This window comes from Tauraco erythrolophus, chromosome 2 (genome assembly GCF_009769465.1).
Source record: "Tauraco erythrolophus isolate bTauEry1 chromosome 2, bTauEry1.pri, whole genome shotgun sequence".
In the NCBI taxonomy this organism is placed as follows: Eukaryota; Metazoa; Chordata; class Aves; order Musophagiformes; family Musophagidae; genus Tauraco; species Tauraco erythrolophus.
The window spans coordinates 132,011,617-132,028,306 of NC_141466.1; the positions used below are offsets into that span (position 1 = coordinate 132,011,617).

The 16,690-nt window shown below is 43.8% G+C and overlaps 1 protein-coding gene across 5 annotated transcripts in view; it reads right to left on the minus strand.

Annotated features, from left to right (window-relative positions):
* Positions 1–16,690, minus strand: part of ANAPC1 (anaphase promoting complex subunit 1) — a 34,178-nt gene that overhangs the window by 4,542 nt on the left and 12,946 nt on the right. For 4 of the 5 annotated variants that reach the window (XM_086631933.1, XM_086631929.1, XM_086631931.1 and 1 more), the window contains exons 20-41: positions 16,465–16,613; positions 14,758–14,836; positions 14,614–14,650; positions 14,438–14,508; positions 14,125–14,303; positions 11,314–11,540; positions 9,939–10,057; positions 9,186–9,457; positions 8,139–8,373; positions 6,738–6,829; positions 6,421–6,555; positions 6,164–6,246; positions 5,933–6,011; positions 5,234–5,308; positions 4,475–4,551; positions 4,144–4,234; positions 3,998–4,051; positions 3,519–3,712; positions 3,035–3,121; positions 2,411–2,528; positions 1,510–1,587; positions 1,004–1,071 (exon numbers count right to left, since the gene is read on the minus strand). In XM_086631933.1, the coding sequence (XP_086488059.1) occupies positions 1,004–1,071; positions 1,510–1,587; positions 2,411–2,528; positions 3,035–3,121; positions 3,519–3,712; positions 3,998–4,051; positions 4,144–4,234; positions 4,475–4,551; positions 5,234–5,308; positions 5,933–6,011; positions 6,164–6,246; positions 6,421–6,555; positions 6,738–6,829; positions 8,139–8,373; positions 9,186–9,457; positions 9,939–10,057; positions 11,314–11,540; positions 14,125–14,303; positions 14,438–14,508; positions 14,614–14,650; positions 14,758–14,836; positions 16,465–16,613 (2,599 nt within the window). Of the gene's footprint in view, positions 1–1,003; positions 1,072–1,509; positions 1,588–2,410; positions 2,529–3,034; positions 3,122–3,518; positions 3,713–3,997; positions 4,052–4,143; positions 4,235–4,474; positions 4,552–5,233; positions 5,309–5,932; positions 6,012–6,163; positions 6,247–6,420; positions 6,556–6,737; positions 6,830–8,138; positions 8,374–9,185; positions 9,458–9,938; positions 10,058–11,313; positions 11,541–14,124; positions 14,304–14,437; positions 14,509–14,607; positions 14,651–14,757; positions 14,837–16,464; positions 16,614–16,690 lie in introns of all 5 variants that reach the window. The other variant, XM_086631930.1, reaches the window with a different exon arrangement.

Genomic DNA, 16,690 nt, shown 5'->3' on the forward strand with positions numbered 1-16,690 from the left:
ATAGAGCAGCAAGTCCCACGTAGTAAGATAAGGAAAATCATTTCTCACGTGTGCATTTATCTCCAAAACACTACCAGCCAGGTCCCTACTGTTTCAAAGGTCTGGGGACAAGACGATACGGTCAGCGTTGCGACACGAGGGCTCACCGATCTGGAGCCAGTTCCTCAGTCACCCACACTGGTTTCTGCCACGGCAGCACGGGAAGGCTCTTTTGGACAAACGAGTGCTCAAGCGTGGCAAAGGCTGAAGGCAGAAGGACTGCAAAAGCTGGTGCCTGCTAGCTGAACCAACGTGCCTCCTGGGCTGGAGGACCCTGCACTCTGCCACGCTCCTGTTCCGTGTCTTTAACGACGTGGAGCGATAGCTGCTGCACTGCAGTGCCTAATTTCATCTCCATAGTGGCACTGGAAATAACTAGAGAAAACATGTTACTGGTAGAGAGACGTGGCTGGCTGCTTCTGTACTGCTCACGGTGGCAAGTTACCCCGTAGGCTGTTGAGGAGGGCGAAGATGAGCATGATTTCACCCACAGAGACCGTATTCCGGTAAGATTTCTGTTTTTCAGTCGTTAAAATGCAGAAAGCAGTACTTTGTATACTTCACGTAACGTGAGAAAAATGGTACTCCCCAAAGCAGTAACAGTTAGCTAACTACTGCATCAACAGGCTGGGAAACATGACATCACGTCCACTCAAAACTAAACTAAAACCATGAGTTTACGATGGTTTCTGGTACTGCTCAATCCCACTGCCAATATCTGCGGTTTTTACTATCAGGTTTTCCCCTGCCCTGTTTTTGCATGAATTATTCACATCAATAGGTGAAACCAACTACGCAGTTTCTTTCTTCACCCTGCAGAGCTGTCAGATGCACAACGGCGAAGCGATCAAAACCAGACTTCTTTCCAAATCGTAGGTGTTACGAGTACAGGAGAATTCTTTTTTTTAAAAAAAAGTATTACTACAAGATCATTATTCAGTTAAGCATTACAAAGAATACTTACTTTAGATGATTCGTTCCCTTGCTTAAATCTATTAATAATTCCCAGTACCGTGGCCCCTTCACTCTGATCTGTCAATATAAGCATTTTTATTACTAGATACAACCAGAATCGTAAAATTAAGATTTTCTACACAAGTCTACAGTTCTTTCTGGGCCCTTACAAGAGCATGTGGCCCTTTTATAGTGCTACCCACCCAGAAAACTCAGAGGGAAGGGCACCTAGCTTTGTCTCTCCCTACAGTGAAGCTTTCTGGAACAGGAAGCTCCTTGCTACATCAGATCTTGAAAGTGTTATGATCAAGCTCAAAGAGAAGCACGTGGCATGATCTAACATGTGCTCCATAGTGACAGAATTGTCTTCAGAGCCATTCTATGGGTCAGTGTTGTCCAGAGCCTGGCTAAGGTTGGACAGAGAATCAAAGAAAAGTCACTAAGTCCCTGTTATTGCACTGTTTGTGACAAAAACTGGGTGATTAAATTCTTCAGTTAAATGGAGACTTCCTTTACCTGCTTCAGCAAGTGAAGCTCTGGAAGAAGCGTGGGTGCCATCAGTTCCTCGGTGGCTTCTGCGTACCACTGCGTGCCCTTCAAAACGCCACCAGTATTCACATTATTAGCAAAGCTCATTTTCATGTGAAAAGAAAAGAAAACGTGCACCTCATTTGTAACAACTCCCTCGGCAGAGGTCAGTGGGTTTCTGCTCCTGAGTTCTGAGTAAACACATGACTTTAACATCAGGAAACAGAAGCCTGACTTAAAGGTATGTTTCCCATGGATGGATCAACACGTAACACCGTGCAAGCCAAGCACGCTTCAACTGAAACCTGAAGCTATGAGAAGTGAACCGTGTTACGAACATGCAGAACCCTCTGCCAGAGCCACAAGGGATCCATGCTGCACCTCTTCTCCCCCAAAATCCCAAGAACTCTTTCTTTAGTCCATTCACGAGCATCACCTCTCTCACATAAGCCTGCACAAAATAAATCCTGCAGAAAGAACTCTTCCCCAAAAGACACATAATTCAAGCACCAAGGAGAAACACTAAGTTGCCTGTTTCAGCAGAATTAGAAGGCTGGTTCCAACCACCTCTGCGCCTTTGAAAGTCCTTCCTCTTTAGAAAGAGGAGAACTATGACCCTGGGTCAGTCATGACACGCTTGACTGTTTGAAGACGTCGTGGTGCCTCTTACTCGTCCTGTATTCTGCTCTCAAGGTGACATCAAAGCACACGTAAGGTGTGAGTGGGCTGAGCACAGCCCTTCCATTTTTTGTGCAGAATTCGGCTTGCCTCCACCACGACTTGAAAACAACCCCGAGGCTGCTGGCCACGACAATGAAAACCAGCGTGCCCTGGGCATGTCAGAGTCTTCTCCCACCCTTTGCTGGTCACTGCCTCCCAGACACATCACCTTGTAGGTAACTTCTATCAGGGCGTAACAAGGCGTGTTGGAATCCACATCGACGGGCGTTAAGAGCCTCGGTTCTGCCGCCAGCACGTACAGGTGACGCAAAGCCTGGAGGTGGTACCTGCACGGGGGAAACGAGGAATTCAGCACAGCGTGGTGCAGGCAGGGAGTAATCCCCAAATACCAAACTACACTCAGCTCAATAACCAAATACAGCTGTTGGTTAAACTGAAGAGAAGCCTGTAGTAAGGCAGTACCTTTTATTTTCATTTTTTAACACGTACGGGCTAGCTAACAGAACAGGACTTAACGAATTGTAACTGAAACTGAGTCGTAAACGGACAGATCTTGCACGAAAATCTTTTCAGCTGAGTAAACTGGAACAGTTCAGTCACAGGAGCACAGCGCAGAGCCTCAGGAAACCCGCTTACATTTCCTCACTGATTAAAGATCACTACCATCATCTTACGTCTTCACTCATTTCTTCTAACTTTTTTTTATTAAAACCTCAAAAATAAAATTCATTGAGAGGGTGCCCAGGTAAAAATTCTAGCTCATTTGCCTCTAGATGACCTCTTTTGTAAGATGATTTAGCTTAAAGAAACGCAAACCCTAGCAAACGCTCACCGATTGTCCGTGCTGTGAACAGGGAAGTGAGGGTACAGAGCACAAAGGAGAGCAGCAATTGAAGAATTTGAAGTGCTCAGTGAGTACCTGTAGAAAAACATCACCTATTAGTTTCAGTGCTAACAAAGGCTGGCCACTAGCAAAGGTGTTCAAAATATTTTGGTGTCCCAGGGAAGGGAAGGACAGTAGCAAAGTGTATACAAGCAAGGAATTCACAAACGTGTTCCTATAGCAGTCAAAATTAACATCCTCCTTGTTTTCTAGATGCTACTTTACTCGAATGCCATAGGAATGTTTCTGGCTTGTGTTTGTTTCCTTCTGCTACATGTTTATGTGCAATATCAAAGTGTCTTTATGCATCCATATGTTATTAAAAAAAAAAAAAAAACAAACAAGAAAAATACTCAAGTAAATTGCACACTGCTCCAGCTTCTGCAGGAGAGGTGAAAGAAACAAAAACCTGCCTTTGGAAGTGGCAAGTTACCTTCCTCCTCCCAGAAAGAGAAGCCCCAAAGCCATGTGGTGAGCCAGGTGGAACCCATAGTTCATCTCTCCGCCCGTCTTCTTGTGCATGAAACGGCAAAGCTGAAGGACTTTCAGGTTTCCAGAGCCAGCCATCACCATGGCCAGGGCCAGCAGCAAGACGCTCAGGCATGTTTCGAGATTATAGTGACCTGTCTTTGAGCAGAAGAGAGGCATTATTACACTTCTGTGCTCAAAGGCACACTTCTGGTCGGTCTACCAGGCAGCTTTCTACCCCAGAGTTCGAAACCACATTCCACAGAAAGAGGGAGAGCACACAACGAGCAAAGTCCTTAACGAAAATCCATATTGTATAAATAGTTTGCAATATAGAAAAGTAAAAGGGATGTTTTGTTTCCATTCAGGTTTTGGTGAGGGTAACCAAAGTACGTTACACAACAAAGCCTCCTTTCCATTGAGCGAAAACTAGAAAGAACTTACTACTGAAGCTGTTGGTGCTGACAAACACTTCAGGAAATCTGTTGCATATTTGTACTGGAAAGAAAAGAAACACATACTAAATATAGCTGTAAAAGATAAGTTACAGCTCTTATGGAAATTGAAGGGAAAAAATAAAAACCTCTTACCAAGCACTTAAACGCTGCCAGATTTTCTGAACCGGCAAATCGAAATCCCAGCGACAAACACGCTCCAGCAATGATGTAGACATGAGCTTGCCTAATAAGCAACACAAACAGGAAATGACTAACTGTTTCTCTTTTCCTAATCTGAATACACATCACAAACTCCTTTATAATTTAAAAAAAAAAGGGAAAATTGAAAAGAAACACTTATCCTTTACAGAAAACGGAGAATAAATTCCCTAAGCATCAAGGGAGAGATTTTTTTGCATACTGGTATCTCTATAAAATAGAGTTCAGCTGCATTTTTCAAAAGAATTTTTTACGTGTTACTTACGCCAGCGTTTCTAAACTCAGGTCTTCAGACGAAGGCAGCTCTGTTGCATGAAGAGATATGCTGTTCTCTCTTATGATCTACAAAAAGTGTAAGAGAGAAGAATTAATCCAGGGGAAACTGATTAATCCACTGATGCACTGAGGTTCATAAGCGATACAAAACAGGTCTGTTTCACAGACATATAAAAGCTGGGGTTTCTTCCACATACTATTGCTCCATTGTCCTTCTGATCCAACAGGGACACCTTTCAATGCTCCTGGATCCGGTCCCTTAAAGATTTCTAAAACAGCAGCAAGGCTGTGTCAGAAGCACAACGTTGCTGTACGTACTCAAGTATGAGAGAAAACCAGAACAGGATGAGACCTGAAGAGGCTAAGAGGTCCATCAGCATCCTGCGTTCCTGATAGATAGCTCTCCAAGTTATTCGTAACGCTCAACCGAAACCTCCTCGCAGCAATTTTGCACCTGGCTTCCTACTTGGGCAACGTGGAGGAAAGTTTAATCCCTTTCTCTGGCACCGTTTTGTGTCTTGAGCAGCTGCATCTCTCCTCAATTCTCTCCTCTCTAGCACGACAGGATGGGAGTCCCCAGTGCTCCCACAACAGTCCAGGAATTCAATGTAACCATCATCTCTGCCACGTTAACGTGATAAATGTACATTTTCTTGTGCAGTTCATGCGACTGAGGAAATGTTCACATGCAGAACAACCCAGGCAGATGTAAAACTGGGAAGCAAACACATTAAGTGTAAATACCTACTTGAGGCACGTTGCTATTAACCCACTTGGAATTGGGCAGGATGTCATCCCACAAAATCAGGCATCGAGCCAAGGTCTAAAAGAGTGAGAAAGTCAAAACATAAGGAAGAAAAAAAAAAAAACCCAAACCCATGAACACAAAATGACAATTTTTTTTAATGTACTAAATGCATCCAGAAACACAGACAATCCAGCTACCCACGCAGCTTCTTCACTGTTTCTCAGCCTTTAGATCAGAAATGACAGTATCTCTTTTATTTTAAGAGATGCAAATTCTGCTTGCAGAAGAAAGAACCACAGAAGAAATCCTTGCTGAATCTTTAGCTGGTAAACTGAGATGAAAATTCACTATGTACTTATAACCGATGCTGAGGCCTAACTTATTTTTTATCTGTGAAATTAAGTTGGGAAAAGCCATAAAAATTTACCTAAACATTACATTTAACATTCCACATAAAACGTATCAATCAAATACCTCTTACTCAGGTCTGTCTCTAGTGCTGCATGACAAGCTAGCTGCCTTACTACAAGCAGAAATTGTTTGAAGGCATGAGTTTGGCTGGCAAGCAAAAGGGTTACCAGCTATCTAAAGGATTCTGCACAATAGGCCTGTGTGCTGGATGAAAAATAATTAAAAAACCCAACTAAGTTGTTTTGTATCATTAAATACACTGAGAAAGGAAACAAAAGAAAACCTTACCCTCAATAAAAGGAACTCTGGTTTTACGAAGTCCAGCAAATACATGGTATCTGGTGCTTGAAGCCAGTCAGCAATGGATCTGCAGAGCACAGTAAAGGAACAGGGTTTCCAGATCGTGTTTCAGCAACGCACAAAACTGAGCAGGCCACCCAAAACAGAGCCAACACTGCAGCAGTTTAAACTGCTATCACAAGTCACTGCAAAGTGTCTGAGCAATTGCAAGGTGAATACCTGTTATTAGTCTTTAGGTAGATCATAGCAAGTGCAAGTGTGGCACCCGGGCAAGTAACATCCACGTTTATGGTGTCTCCCTCCTGTGAAAACACAACACTGGTACTTTCAGACCAGTTGACTACAAAGGCAGCAGCCAATCGTGATGGGTACACGAATCCAAAGTCACCTGGTGCATCAAGACACACACCTCAGACCTCTAACCATTGCTATTTGCGGCTTAAATGAGAAAAAAAAAAAAAATCATCAACACGTACTTTGATTTGATAACTGGGAGACTTGTGCTTCTCTCTGTGCATTCCTGCTTGGAACCGCCTGTGACCCCCAACCATGTACTGGTAAAGCTGCTCAGGAACGTTGAGGTCTGACATGCCTATCAAATTACTGCCGTGCTAAGGAATGAAGAGGAGAAGAAATAATATGGAAGTGCCTTCCTATACAAGGAAAAAAATAAAACCAACACGCTTTTGGCCAAAGGCATTTGAGAGTCAAGGATGAAACAGCTCTTATTACCCAATCCCAATATATAATGATTCTTCTACTAATTGCAGCTGAAGTGAAGAGAGGCACCTACCCCTAGGCAAACCATGCCCAAGGCCAGCCCAGATGCAAGTGAATAGGACTCTCTGTCTGTGCAGTACTCCATTTCTGGTCCAGGGGGACGTCCTGGAGAAAACGAAACGGTGAAATTAATCTTTTAAGATTCCAGCTAAGCAAACATCATTTAATTAAGCACTACATTCCTAATGAAATGAGAGAAAAAAAAAAAAAAATCTGTCCCTTCTCAAGAAAGTCAGGAAATTTCTCAGTGGAATTACAAGTAATTGTCACTTAACCCATCCATCACCAAACGGCCAACCCCCCCAGAAGCAACACATATTGCTAAGTGATATGGCTGGAGTTCAGAGACACAGTGAAAATGCCATGAGAAAATTCCATACTCTTTAAGACCTCTGAACCTATCCAAATGCTGTCAGCAGAGTTCGAAAGCTGTTGCTAGAAAAGACTGCACATATCAAATTACCAGAGACACAACAGATACAATTTCACCCTTAAAATTCATCCCATTCTCTATCTGATAAACCATACAGTCTCTTTTATCTAAAGTTAGATATAAACATGAGTAAGAACTGTTACAAATAAACTCAGAACAACTACGGATAGAACGAGGACAAAATTCAGATCAGAAGTTTCCTGTTCAGAACCAGCTCTGTAAGACTACTGTTTAGAAAGCCTTAAATAAAATTTGGAAGAGGAGAATTCAGGACACAATGGCTGTACTTCCACCAACCCAGTGAGCCGAAAAGACTGTCCTTGCAAGAGGAAAGCATTTTTTCCCCATCCAGTGCCTCTGGCTGGTTTCTACGGTGGCAGCTACCTCATGGACAGACTTTTCCCAGACATTTGTTGTTTCTCACACCAGATGTGTTGGGTATACAGCGTGCAACAGAGCTGCCCAGCAGCTGCAGAGGGTCAGGATCTGTGCAGACACGGCATCTGAGCCAGGAGGAACGCGTAGCAGTAAAAGCAGTCCTTTTACCAAGTAGGTGGCAACCCCAGAAACCCCTGATCAGCTCTCATCAGACAATATTTCCAGGTGGAAAAAGTATCTAGGTCCAGCAATGGTGCTGCTACATTTCTCCTACTAAATTCAATGATTTTTCTATGCCATACACAGAGTTCACGGTAACTTCTGTGAACTTTGGAAAATGAGGTTTGGAAAACGAGAGGTTAACATTAAGGTGGGAGATGCACAGTTAAAAGAAACGTTAAAATTCTCAGCTCCCTGACACATTGGATGAGGCTTTGAGCAACCTGGTGTAGTGGAGGGTGTCCCTGCCAATGGCAGGGGGGTTGGAACTGGATGATCTTTGAGGTCCCATCCAACCCAAACCATTCTGTGATTGTGCAAATCACTCGTGCGTCGTGACTCTCCCAGTCCACATCCCATTTTTTTCCAGGGTTAGGCACCTACCTATTTCAGCCAGCAGAACCTCAGCCGTGTGCCTGTGAGCGGTGCCCTGGTAGACGAGGCCTATTCCTATCACAGCAGCCACCTGCACGTTGTGGGGGACATCCAGCTCCGTTGAAGTCGGCGGCAGGAGGGCAGGGATGTGGATGCTGAGGAGGCGCGTGATGGCCATATCCATCGTGCCCAGCTTGGCAGCAGAAACGCCAAGCAACAGCCCAATACTTGTCATCTCATGGCCCTAAGAGAAGGAAAACAAACATAGAATCATAGAATGGTTAGGGTTGGAAGGGACCTCAAACATCAGCGAGCAAAGCAAGCAGACGTGTGCAGAAAAGGAAAGACACTTGTGCAAGCAGCTCATACAAGTCTTACATTCTTGAATATACACAGCAGCTAAACTTTTTTGATCCACTTCTTCAGGAAAACGAAGACACTAGCTGTTATGTTTAGTTTCAAAAAAAAAAAAACAACCACCCCAAAACATTTGGGTTGTCCTAAAAACAGAACCTGGAGTTTTTGCTTTAAAAGGATCTTATCTATCTCCTTGGTAGTCCTTTATCTGAGCCACACGTATCACTTCCTGGTGTTCAAGTTTACAAGTAATTGTGTATTCACAACTTCTCACAATTTAAGGTGAGATTCCACAACTTCTCACAATTTAAGGTGAGATTTCAAGAGCATGTACAATTTTCAGCCTTTTAATGCTAAAGTCCATAAAATCTTGACATCCTGGCTCTAACTCTGTAACGGAAATATTAACAACAAAATTTTTATAGAAATTGAGCAGAAGTAATTCAGAGCATTCACCTGTCCCAATGAGCTTTGCACAGCACAGAAAGATTTAGAGTTAAAACTGCTGAAAATCTGTCAAACAGAAATAGTAGTCAAATGCACTACTAACATGAATGAAGCAACTCTGATATCCTCCCACACTAGGAGACTTCCAATTCAGGGTTTCGAAGAAATCTGCTGACTTTTACTTCTTGTTTTGTTTAAAGAATTCAGGTCCTACAGATATTTTTCTCCGTTGCCTAGGAAAGAAGGCCTCACCTTTGTTAGGTAGTCATGTATATTGAGCGTGGCAAGTTTCGTGAGATGCCCGTTGAGACCCAGAGCCATAAGGAAGCCCGCGTATTCATTCGCTAGCTCAGCAATTTTGGGCTTGTTATAGACAATCCAAGCAGAGTCTATCTGTGAAGCAGGTGCTATCTTCAGGCCAGCAGCTACCCCGTTGTGAAAGCTGGCCCAGCAAGCCATGTTAGGAGGCACATCGATGTTCCCACTGTTCAGATCAACAGTAGTGTTCCGGGGAGGAGCACGGCCTGCCAATGAGAGAATCATTAAAAGCAATTAGGTAAATCCAAACCACTTCAGAAACAGCTCTTGACTTAGTAGGGTGCCAAGTGAACAAACTGACAGCATGCTGGGTAGCACTTCTGAGCTGAAGACAGGCTTGGATATCTGTCAGAAGACAGAAGCACAGCATAGGAGATAAACCAACAACGTGGACTTGGCAGTATCTGTGTCCTGCACGACACGAACACGGATCAGCTGCGTGCCCCCAGGCAATTTATTTCACTTCTCCCTGCTTCTCAGAACGTACCTGACATACGGTCTCAGTGTCAGACAACAATAACAAGAAGCTAGTAGGTGACAGAGTCAAAACAAAAAGAGCTACTTCTTCACAAAAAGCACACTTAAGCTTTGGAACTCTTTGCAGAGAGACACGGAAGATGCTATAAAAATTATGAGAGGTTCAGAAAGAGACAGAGTAACAACCGAAAGAAGCTCCGACCAACGTACCAGTTAGATTCAGCTTAGGGATGGGCAACTGCTCCGTTGGAACAGGATGATATGAGAACAAAGTGAACATTCCTCGTCCAACAGGTAGTGCCATGGTTCGCTGGCACAGCTGTAACAACCTGTTGGGGAGGTGATGGAAAAAACAAGCCAGTTGCTTAACACAGAAAATTTTTCCAAATACAGGATACAAAACGAACCTACAGACAATGGGCACTGGACAGACTGTTTTTTCCTGAATATGAGATAGCATGTTGTCTCTTTTTTTTTTTCCCCCTCTTTTCAGTAGGCTAAACTTTTGAGCCAAATCTTTGGTCCTTACAAGATTAATCTCAAAGATAGACTTTAGCTGACATCATGTTGAAACTTGTCTCTCTTTTTCCCCTTAAAGCTAGGTGCTAGTTAAACAAGTCTGTGCTACGGACGATTTAGAAGCCGTATCGGAAAGAAGGTGAAAGGAGAAAGCAAAACAAAGCTGATTGCTGTATGGGATCCTGCTATGACTAGTGATCACATCTAGTAAGAACCCGTGTGCAGAACTAATAACGTGCTTCCAAGAATGCTGACCACAATTCTCTATGATTTACTCTGGAAACACTTTCTAGACTTGTTAGATTACTCAGCTTGTTAGGTCAGACAATAATTCGACGCATTCCTTCAGCTTCCTACTTCTGCAGAGTGTTTTGCAGGTTAATGCTGTTCTGACGTTTGCTTTTTTCTTTTGTTTTTTTAAAGAAGATACTTTTAACACTTCCAAAATGAGTGATTGAAGAGGCCATCGCGAGGCTACTGGGCATACAATGGCTCCAATAGGAGATGTCAAACGAGAGAGGGATGGGACAGTCAATTAGCTTTCTGCAGAATTAATTAGGTCTCCTGACCAAAGCCTTGCTTAGACCTAAGATCAGCCCTGAACAAAGCACTCTCCAGTTTAGGGTAGGGTGTGGATGATGTTTTGTTCTCCACGGAGGTATTTTCTCTACAGTGCAGCTCCTGATTATATTTCCTAACTTTTCAGGTGGGGGAAAAAAAAAAAAAGCTACAATCTCCTTTCAAACCCTGACTGATCTCAACGTGCCGTTTGGGGTTCAAACTAACAATCTCTCCCACAGGCTGCTCCGATCCAGAGAGCCCCCCAACTCAAACACAGCTGAGTTTTGACATACGCTGAGCTTCAAAGACTTGGATTATGGAATCCAACCCTCTTCTGTGTGTGTCTCCTTCACTCAGGCCTGCCTACCTTCATGTTCGGTTCAGACTAAAACACATTGCACTCTTTGGATAGACATACTGCACTTCAAGCCACCAAAAATATTCAGTTTTTCACTGGAGTGAGACTCTTAATGAAATACTGCTAGAAACAGGAGATGGTTTTTACCGGTTTTCTTTCTCCTCTATGTATTCATGGTCGCTAGCTTCTGGCATCTGCACGACGTTGACGCGTACGGGACGGGCGCTCTGAAGGAGTCTGCGTACTTCCTGCACCCTCAAATCCTCGCTCCAGATCAGCGACATCACTTCCTCGTTCATGTCGTTCATGCCATCCTCATCCTCTTCCGATTCCGTTCCAGAGGGAATATCGGAGGACAGCACCGGGCCCACAGACTGCAAGGGAAAGAGAAAGGAGAGAAGTCGTTTCCAGTAGTGCACATGGATACTGCTCACTCTCAAAGCCAGCAGATACCAGCACCACAACCTGGATGAGCTCGGCACGATTTCCTGCACTGAGACGGGTCTGTGAATAGAACGGTCTGAGACTCGTGCAATCGTGAACAACACTGTTCACTCGCTCCTCACGCTCATCTGGGAGGCCACGAGGAGCTCTCAACATTGCAATCAACACCTGAATGGGTTAAATAGCTACCAAGACAGGAGGAGATGACATCTCAAGCGGGTCAAAGACGTAGCAAAGGCTGTTGAACGAGGACTGACAACCAGGAGCTTGAAGAGGTGACAGATGAAATAGTTATCTTCCTTTCAAAATTATTTCTTGTTTCGGACCAGTTGTAGGAAAGGGCTTTCCCCTCCCTGCCTACACAGTTATCTATGACAGCTATGAAAACATGCATGTTTTTTTCTTCAAGTTCAGCAGTGAAAAACAGAAACCCAGAGGAGCATTTCCATGTATATTAAAACAGGTTAAGCTCTGGAAGGCACAAACATAGCTCCCTGGTGACAACCTGCTTTTAGAAGTGCCGGCACTTACTGACTCTCTTTATTGTCCTCATCACCGACGTTTTCACAAATCAGGGTTTTAATTTGGACCACCCCCTGCAACAGCCTTGGAAAAAATGAGCTCCCTATTAAAATAAACGGTCAGCCAGCATGGCAGTAAATTCCAAATGTCTGTTGCCATCTGCTAACCTGGGTCTTATCGCAGTACCTGAACGTTTTTTGGCCTTGCATACCAGAGCTACACGACCAGAAAAAACACTGAAGCACTTCATTGCTTAGAAGCACTGTAGTAAAGCTCTCTTTCTGTGCAAGATTTATGAAATCCTTGCCTGAGACTCTGTCCTCCCGTTTATCCACATCGCGCGAGCAATGCACAGGCCCCCTGACAAGCATGGTCAGGATAGCGTAGGTCGGGATGCCACACAGCATGCCCACAGTCTGCTTGCCCTACCCTTGCTTCAGAGAAGGTTGTCACTCTGCATGAAGCATGGTCATTTTATTTTTAATATAAGCTTTCCTGCAGAATAGACAGTTTACTTATGGTCTGACGAACCAATTTGGATATTGACCCGAGGGGGAGCCAGTATATTCCTCTTTCTTTTCCATCTTTCACAGATGAGAGATTACTTTAAAAAAAAATAACAAGGCAAGCAATGACAAATATTAATATGATAACTCTAGGAACAAAAAAAACCCTCCACCTCTCTCTAAACTGGTCATTTTTCCTGTTCTATACCTCAGAATTTCAGCGAGCTGGAAGATACAGAATCACACAGACTGGATCAAACACAGGGTCTTCCCAAGGCTCGCTGGTAACACATGACACCGAGAGTAGAAGGAAATTACCAGCTGATGAATGAAAACCAATTTCTTCTGATAAATATGCACCAAATCTCAATACATAACTGCACCACCCATATAGCCAGCGTCCGTTTTGAAACAGGAAACTCCACCCTGCCCTCCTGAGAAATGACAAACAATTTGGTGTTTGAAGATCACTTTAGCCTTTTAAGGTAACATATATTCGAGGCATTGTTATAAAGTCAGTGATAAAATCAAATTTATCAGCATTTTAAGGTTCAGTGCTGTTACAGTTGGGCAAAACTTCACCAGTAGAAAATAAAATGGATTTTTAATGAAAGGTGGGACATCAGATTTGAATATGTAGTTTGTTTACTTTTCTGATATATGAATTTTTTAAAAAATTAGTTTTTTTGATACGCAGTTAATCATGAAGCCTCTGTTACAAAAAATTGGAATAATTTAAGTATCATTTCCAAAGCTAAGACAGTGAAAAGGTTCTTGACTAAGATGGGCTTGACACTGCAAGTCCTTCTTCCTGACTTCTGGAAAGGCTACGAAGAATCTCTCTGCTACTATTCAGTGCTTTTACACATGCCACCAGCCAGCTTTTAAGAACAGTTTTGGCTTCCAGAGCATTCTCACCAAAAGACACTTGAGTGAGCTACAACTCTGAGAAGCTAGTGATTCCCACTATCAGAAGAAAACATTTAAAAACACCACATGCTTTTTTTTTTATTTTACTTCAGGACACAAATAACTAAACCCTTCCCGAGTGGAAAAGAAACATGAAAAATGTATTTCTGAAAGGAATCCAAATCTTCCAGAGGAGAGGGAGATGCCAGCAGTAGAGTCTCTGGATGGAGTACCAAAACCTCTCTAACACCTCTCAAAGGTGCAGCAATTTTGGAGAGGAACAGGACTTACAGAGGCAATCAAATAGCTCTGTAAGCAAAATGTTGAGCACTGTGCCTAAATTAAGTGTAAAACCTGTTTTATATTGACAGTTTCCACAGCTATGCACGTACTCTTCCTGTGCCGGATGCTGGTTTTTATACCGAAACCCTCATGTGCATGTAAACCCTGTGTTGCCCTCAATCTTGCATTCTGCACCTTCTGATGCCCTGAGCATCAGCAGATGGTGGAGAAGTTTCTGAACAGTGAGCTCTGCCCGACACCCAGTATTGTGAAATCCATCTCTGGCCATACTCACAGATTTCCCCTTTTGCAGGTTCCCTTCACACGCCTGTTTGGAGAGATCCTGGCGCCCGATCAGGAGACAAACGGCTTCTGGCCAGTCTGAGGCAGGCTGCTCCCGGCAATAATAGATGGCATCTCTAATGGGAAGAGCGACACCAAAGGGGAGAGACTCCAGATCTCTTAAGGTGAAACCTTAAAATTAATGAGGAAAAAAAAAAAACAACCTGCTTCATCAAAACTAGATAAAGCGTATTTCACGTTCTGCAAGCACAAGACCGTTCCTGACGATCGTTACCGTTTTGCACAACGAGAAAAGCTGCTCTTACCAACATCAGTCATCCAAATAACTAGCTTTTCAGCCAGGCTGGAAACAGATGTGCTGTGTCTGAAACCACATCTGTAAAACAAAGGGGAATAAAGGAGAAGCCAAGAAAAGCTCGTCCAAAACTCAGCAGAAAGTCAAAAACTCAAAGTTTAAAATAATACTAAAAGAAGCTCGTACCGATTGTCATCTTGGTCTACTTGCTGTTTTCGTTGTCCTAGGAAAGACAAGGCCGTGTTATTCCCGTGTTCTTCAAGCGAAAGGACAGCAGAAACCAAACACAAGGCACTGGAAGACACCATGATGGCATCAAAGTGTCATTACCTGACGTGATCTTGTCCAAATAATGGGAGGCTTCGTTGGATACGGCGCTCTCGTCACCGAGGACATACAGAGCCACACTCTGGAGAGGAGAGGGACACCGTAACAGAGTCACTTCGTGTGCAGCTATCGCTACGCTGCCTCTTAAAACAAGCAGAAAATAATTTAATAACTCCAACAGTGGGACGGGTTTATGAGGAAAACATTGTTAGTAAAAGGAGATTGAAACAACTGAAGCAAGTAACGAGCTTTTATGCTTTATAGACTTCTGTCTCCAAGTTTGGAAAAAATAAATCCTGAAACAATTAACTGAATCTTCCTTAATAATGGCTTCAAAGTAAAAAGGAGAGACATCTCCTAAACACGTTCCTGGCCCTCTTTCCCATCTTTTTCACGTTTTATGGAATTTCTCTTGCAGCATCTACAGACAGCGTTTTTTCCACTCCGTTTCCTCCACAGCTTGAATCCTGGCTACTTCGTGGAGGCTCCGAGTGACAAGTTCCCCATTCAAAGCAGGGCCCACTTCAGCTCTGCAGCCACCGAAATCAAAGTGACCTGTCACCTGTTTACTTTTTGATACTGGCAGACAAGCCAGCATGCCCAACGCAAAAATCACACCCAGGTAAAATTCTTTTGTGTTTGCCATGAAGATCTTCCGCCGAGCCGCACCGCTGACGTGTCGGATCTGACCTCCACGTGGGCACGTCAGGCGGAGGCAGGAGCAAAGGCAGGGCTGGACAGACACGGGTGATTGTTCAAGGGAAAGGCTCGGCTCTGAAGAGTGGTGAGTGCAGGGACAAGTTTTAAAGGAAAGCATCAGCACTTTAAACAGTCTTAGTGCTGTTGCTCCAAGCCTCCGCGCTCTGAAGCAGACGACAGGCTGACTCCTGGCAGCTCGTATCAGAGACTCTGCAACTCATCTTGGACGTTTGGGTTGGAGCAGAGTCTCTCCTCCCTGTTTTTCTCTTCAGCCACCTCAGGCTCAACATCTCTGCTCCTGTACTGGCAGCTTTCTCCATCGATGCTTTGTGAATAAGCGAGCAAGGCTGACCAGGAGATAACATCAGCACTTGCAACTACTCACGCGACAAAATATTCATGTTGATACATGCCCAAGAAGAAAGCTGGGAAATTCTCGCTCACAAAATACAGTTAACTTTGAGTTACATTATTACTTTGCACATGCCACTACTACAAACCACAAAAAAAAACATAAGCAGTGAAGCATAGGCTACTCACTCTGCACTCACGAGCTCTCCCTCCCAACCTCAAATACCTCCTCCCACCTGTTAAAACCCATCCACACCCTCCAGTAATATTAAAGTAACAAAAGAGGGGACTCACAGGGATTTCTCTCTGCTAAATACACCCTATTCTCCCCGTGGAGGGGCTGACACTGCACAGTTTACTATCCTGCAGGGATATTCAAGAGAGTTTCATGCAGACAGATGAAGTGTACTCAGTACAGAGCAGCAACACGTGGAGATGCTTAAGTCTCCAAACAGTACAGCTACAGCAGAGTTATTTGTCACAGGCTCAGCACCCCTCCACCATGCTCCCGTTGCTCCACACCGTACGATTAATCCCTCTGTTATTTGACTTCCCACTGGGGACGCTTCACTCGCAGGAAATCAAGCAGCTGGGGCAAACCCCATCACAGTGCTGTGATGCTGACAGAATAAAACATATCCTTTTTACCAAAGTACCTACCAGTACTACCAGTTTGCTCCTTTCACAGATTCCTGGCAGGTAAGGATAAGGCTGCACTGCTTCTCCCTTCAGACAGGAGCTCAGCCACTGAAAGATACTTGGAGGCTCAGCAGAAAAAAATGAGGGATGGTGCATGAAACCTGTTTGGACTTAATCACATAAACAGCAATGACAACTGAGTTCAAAGCAAATGCACAATAATTCTCCATTATTCCAAAGCAAGCCC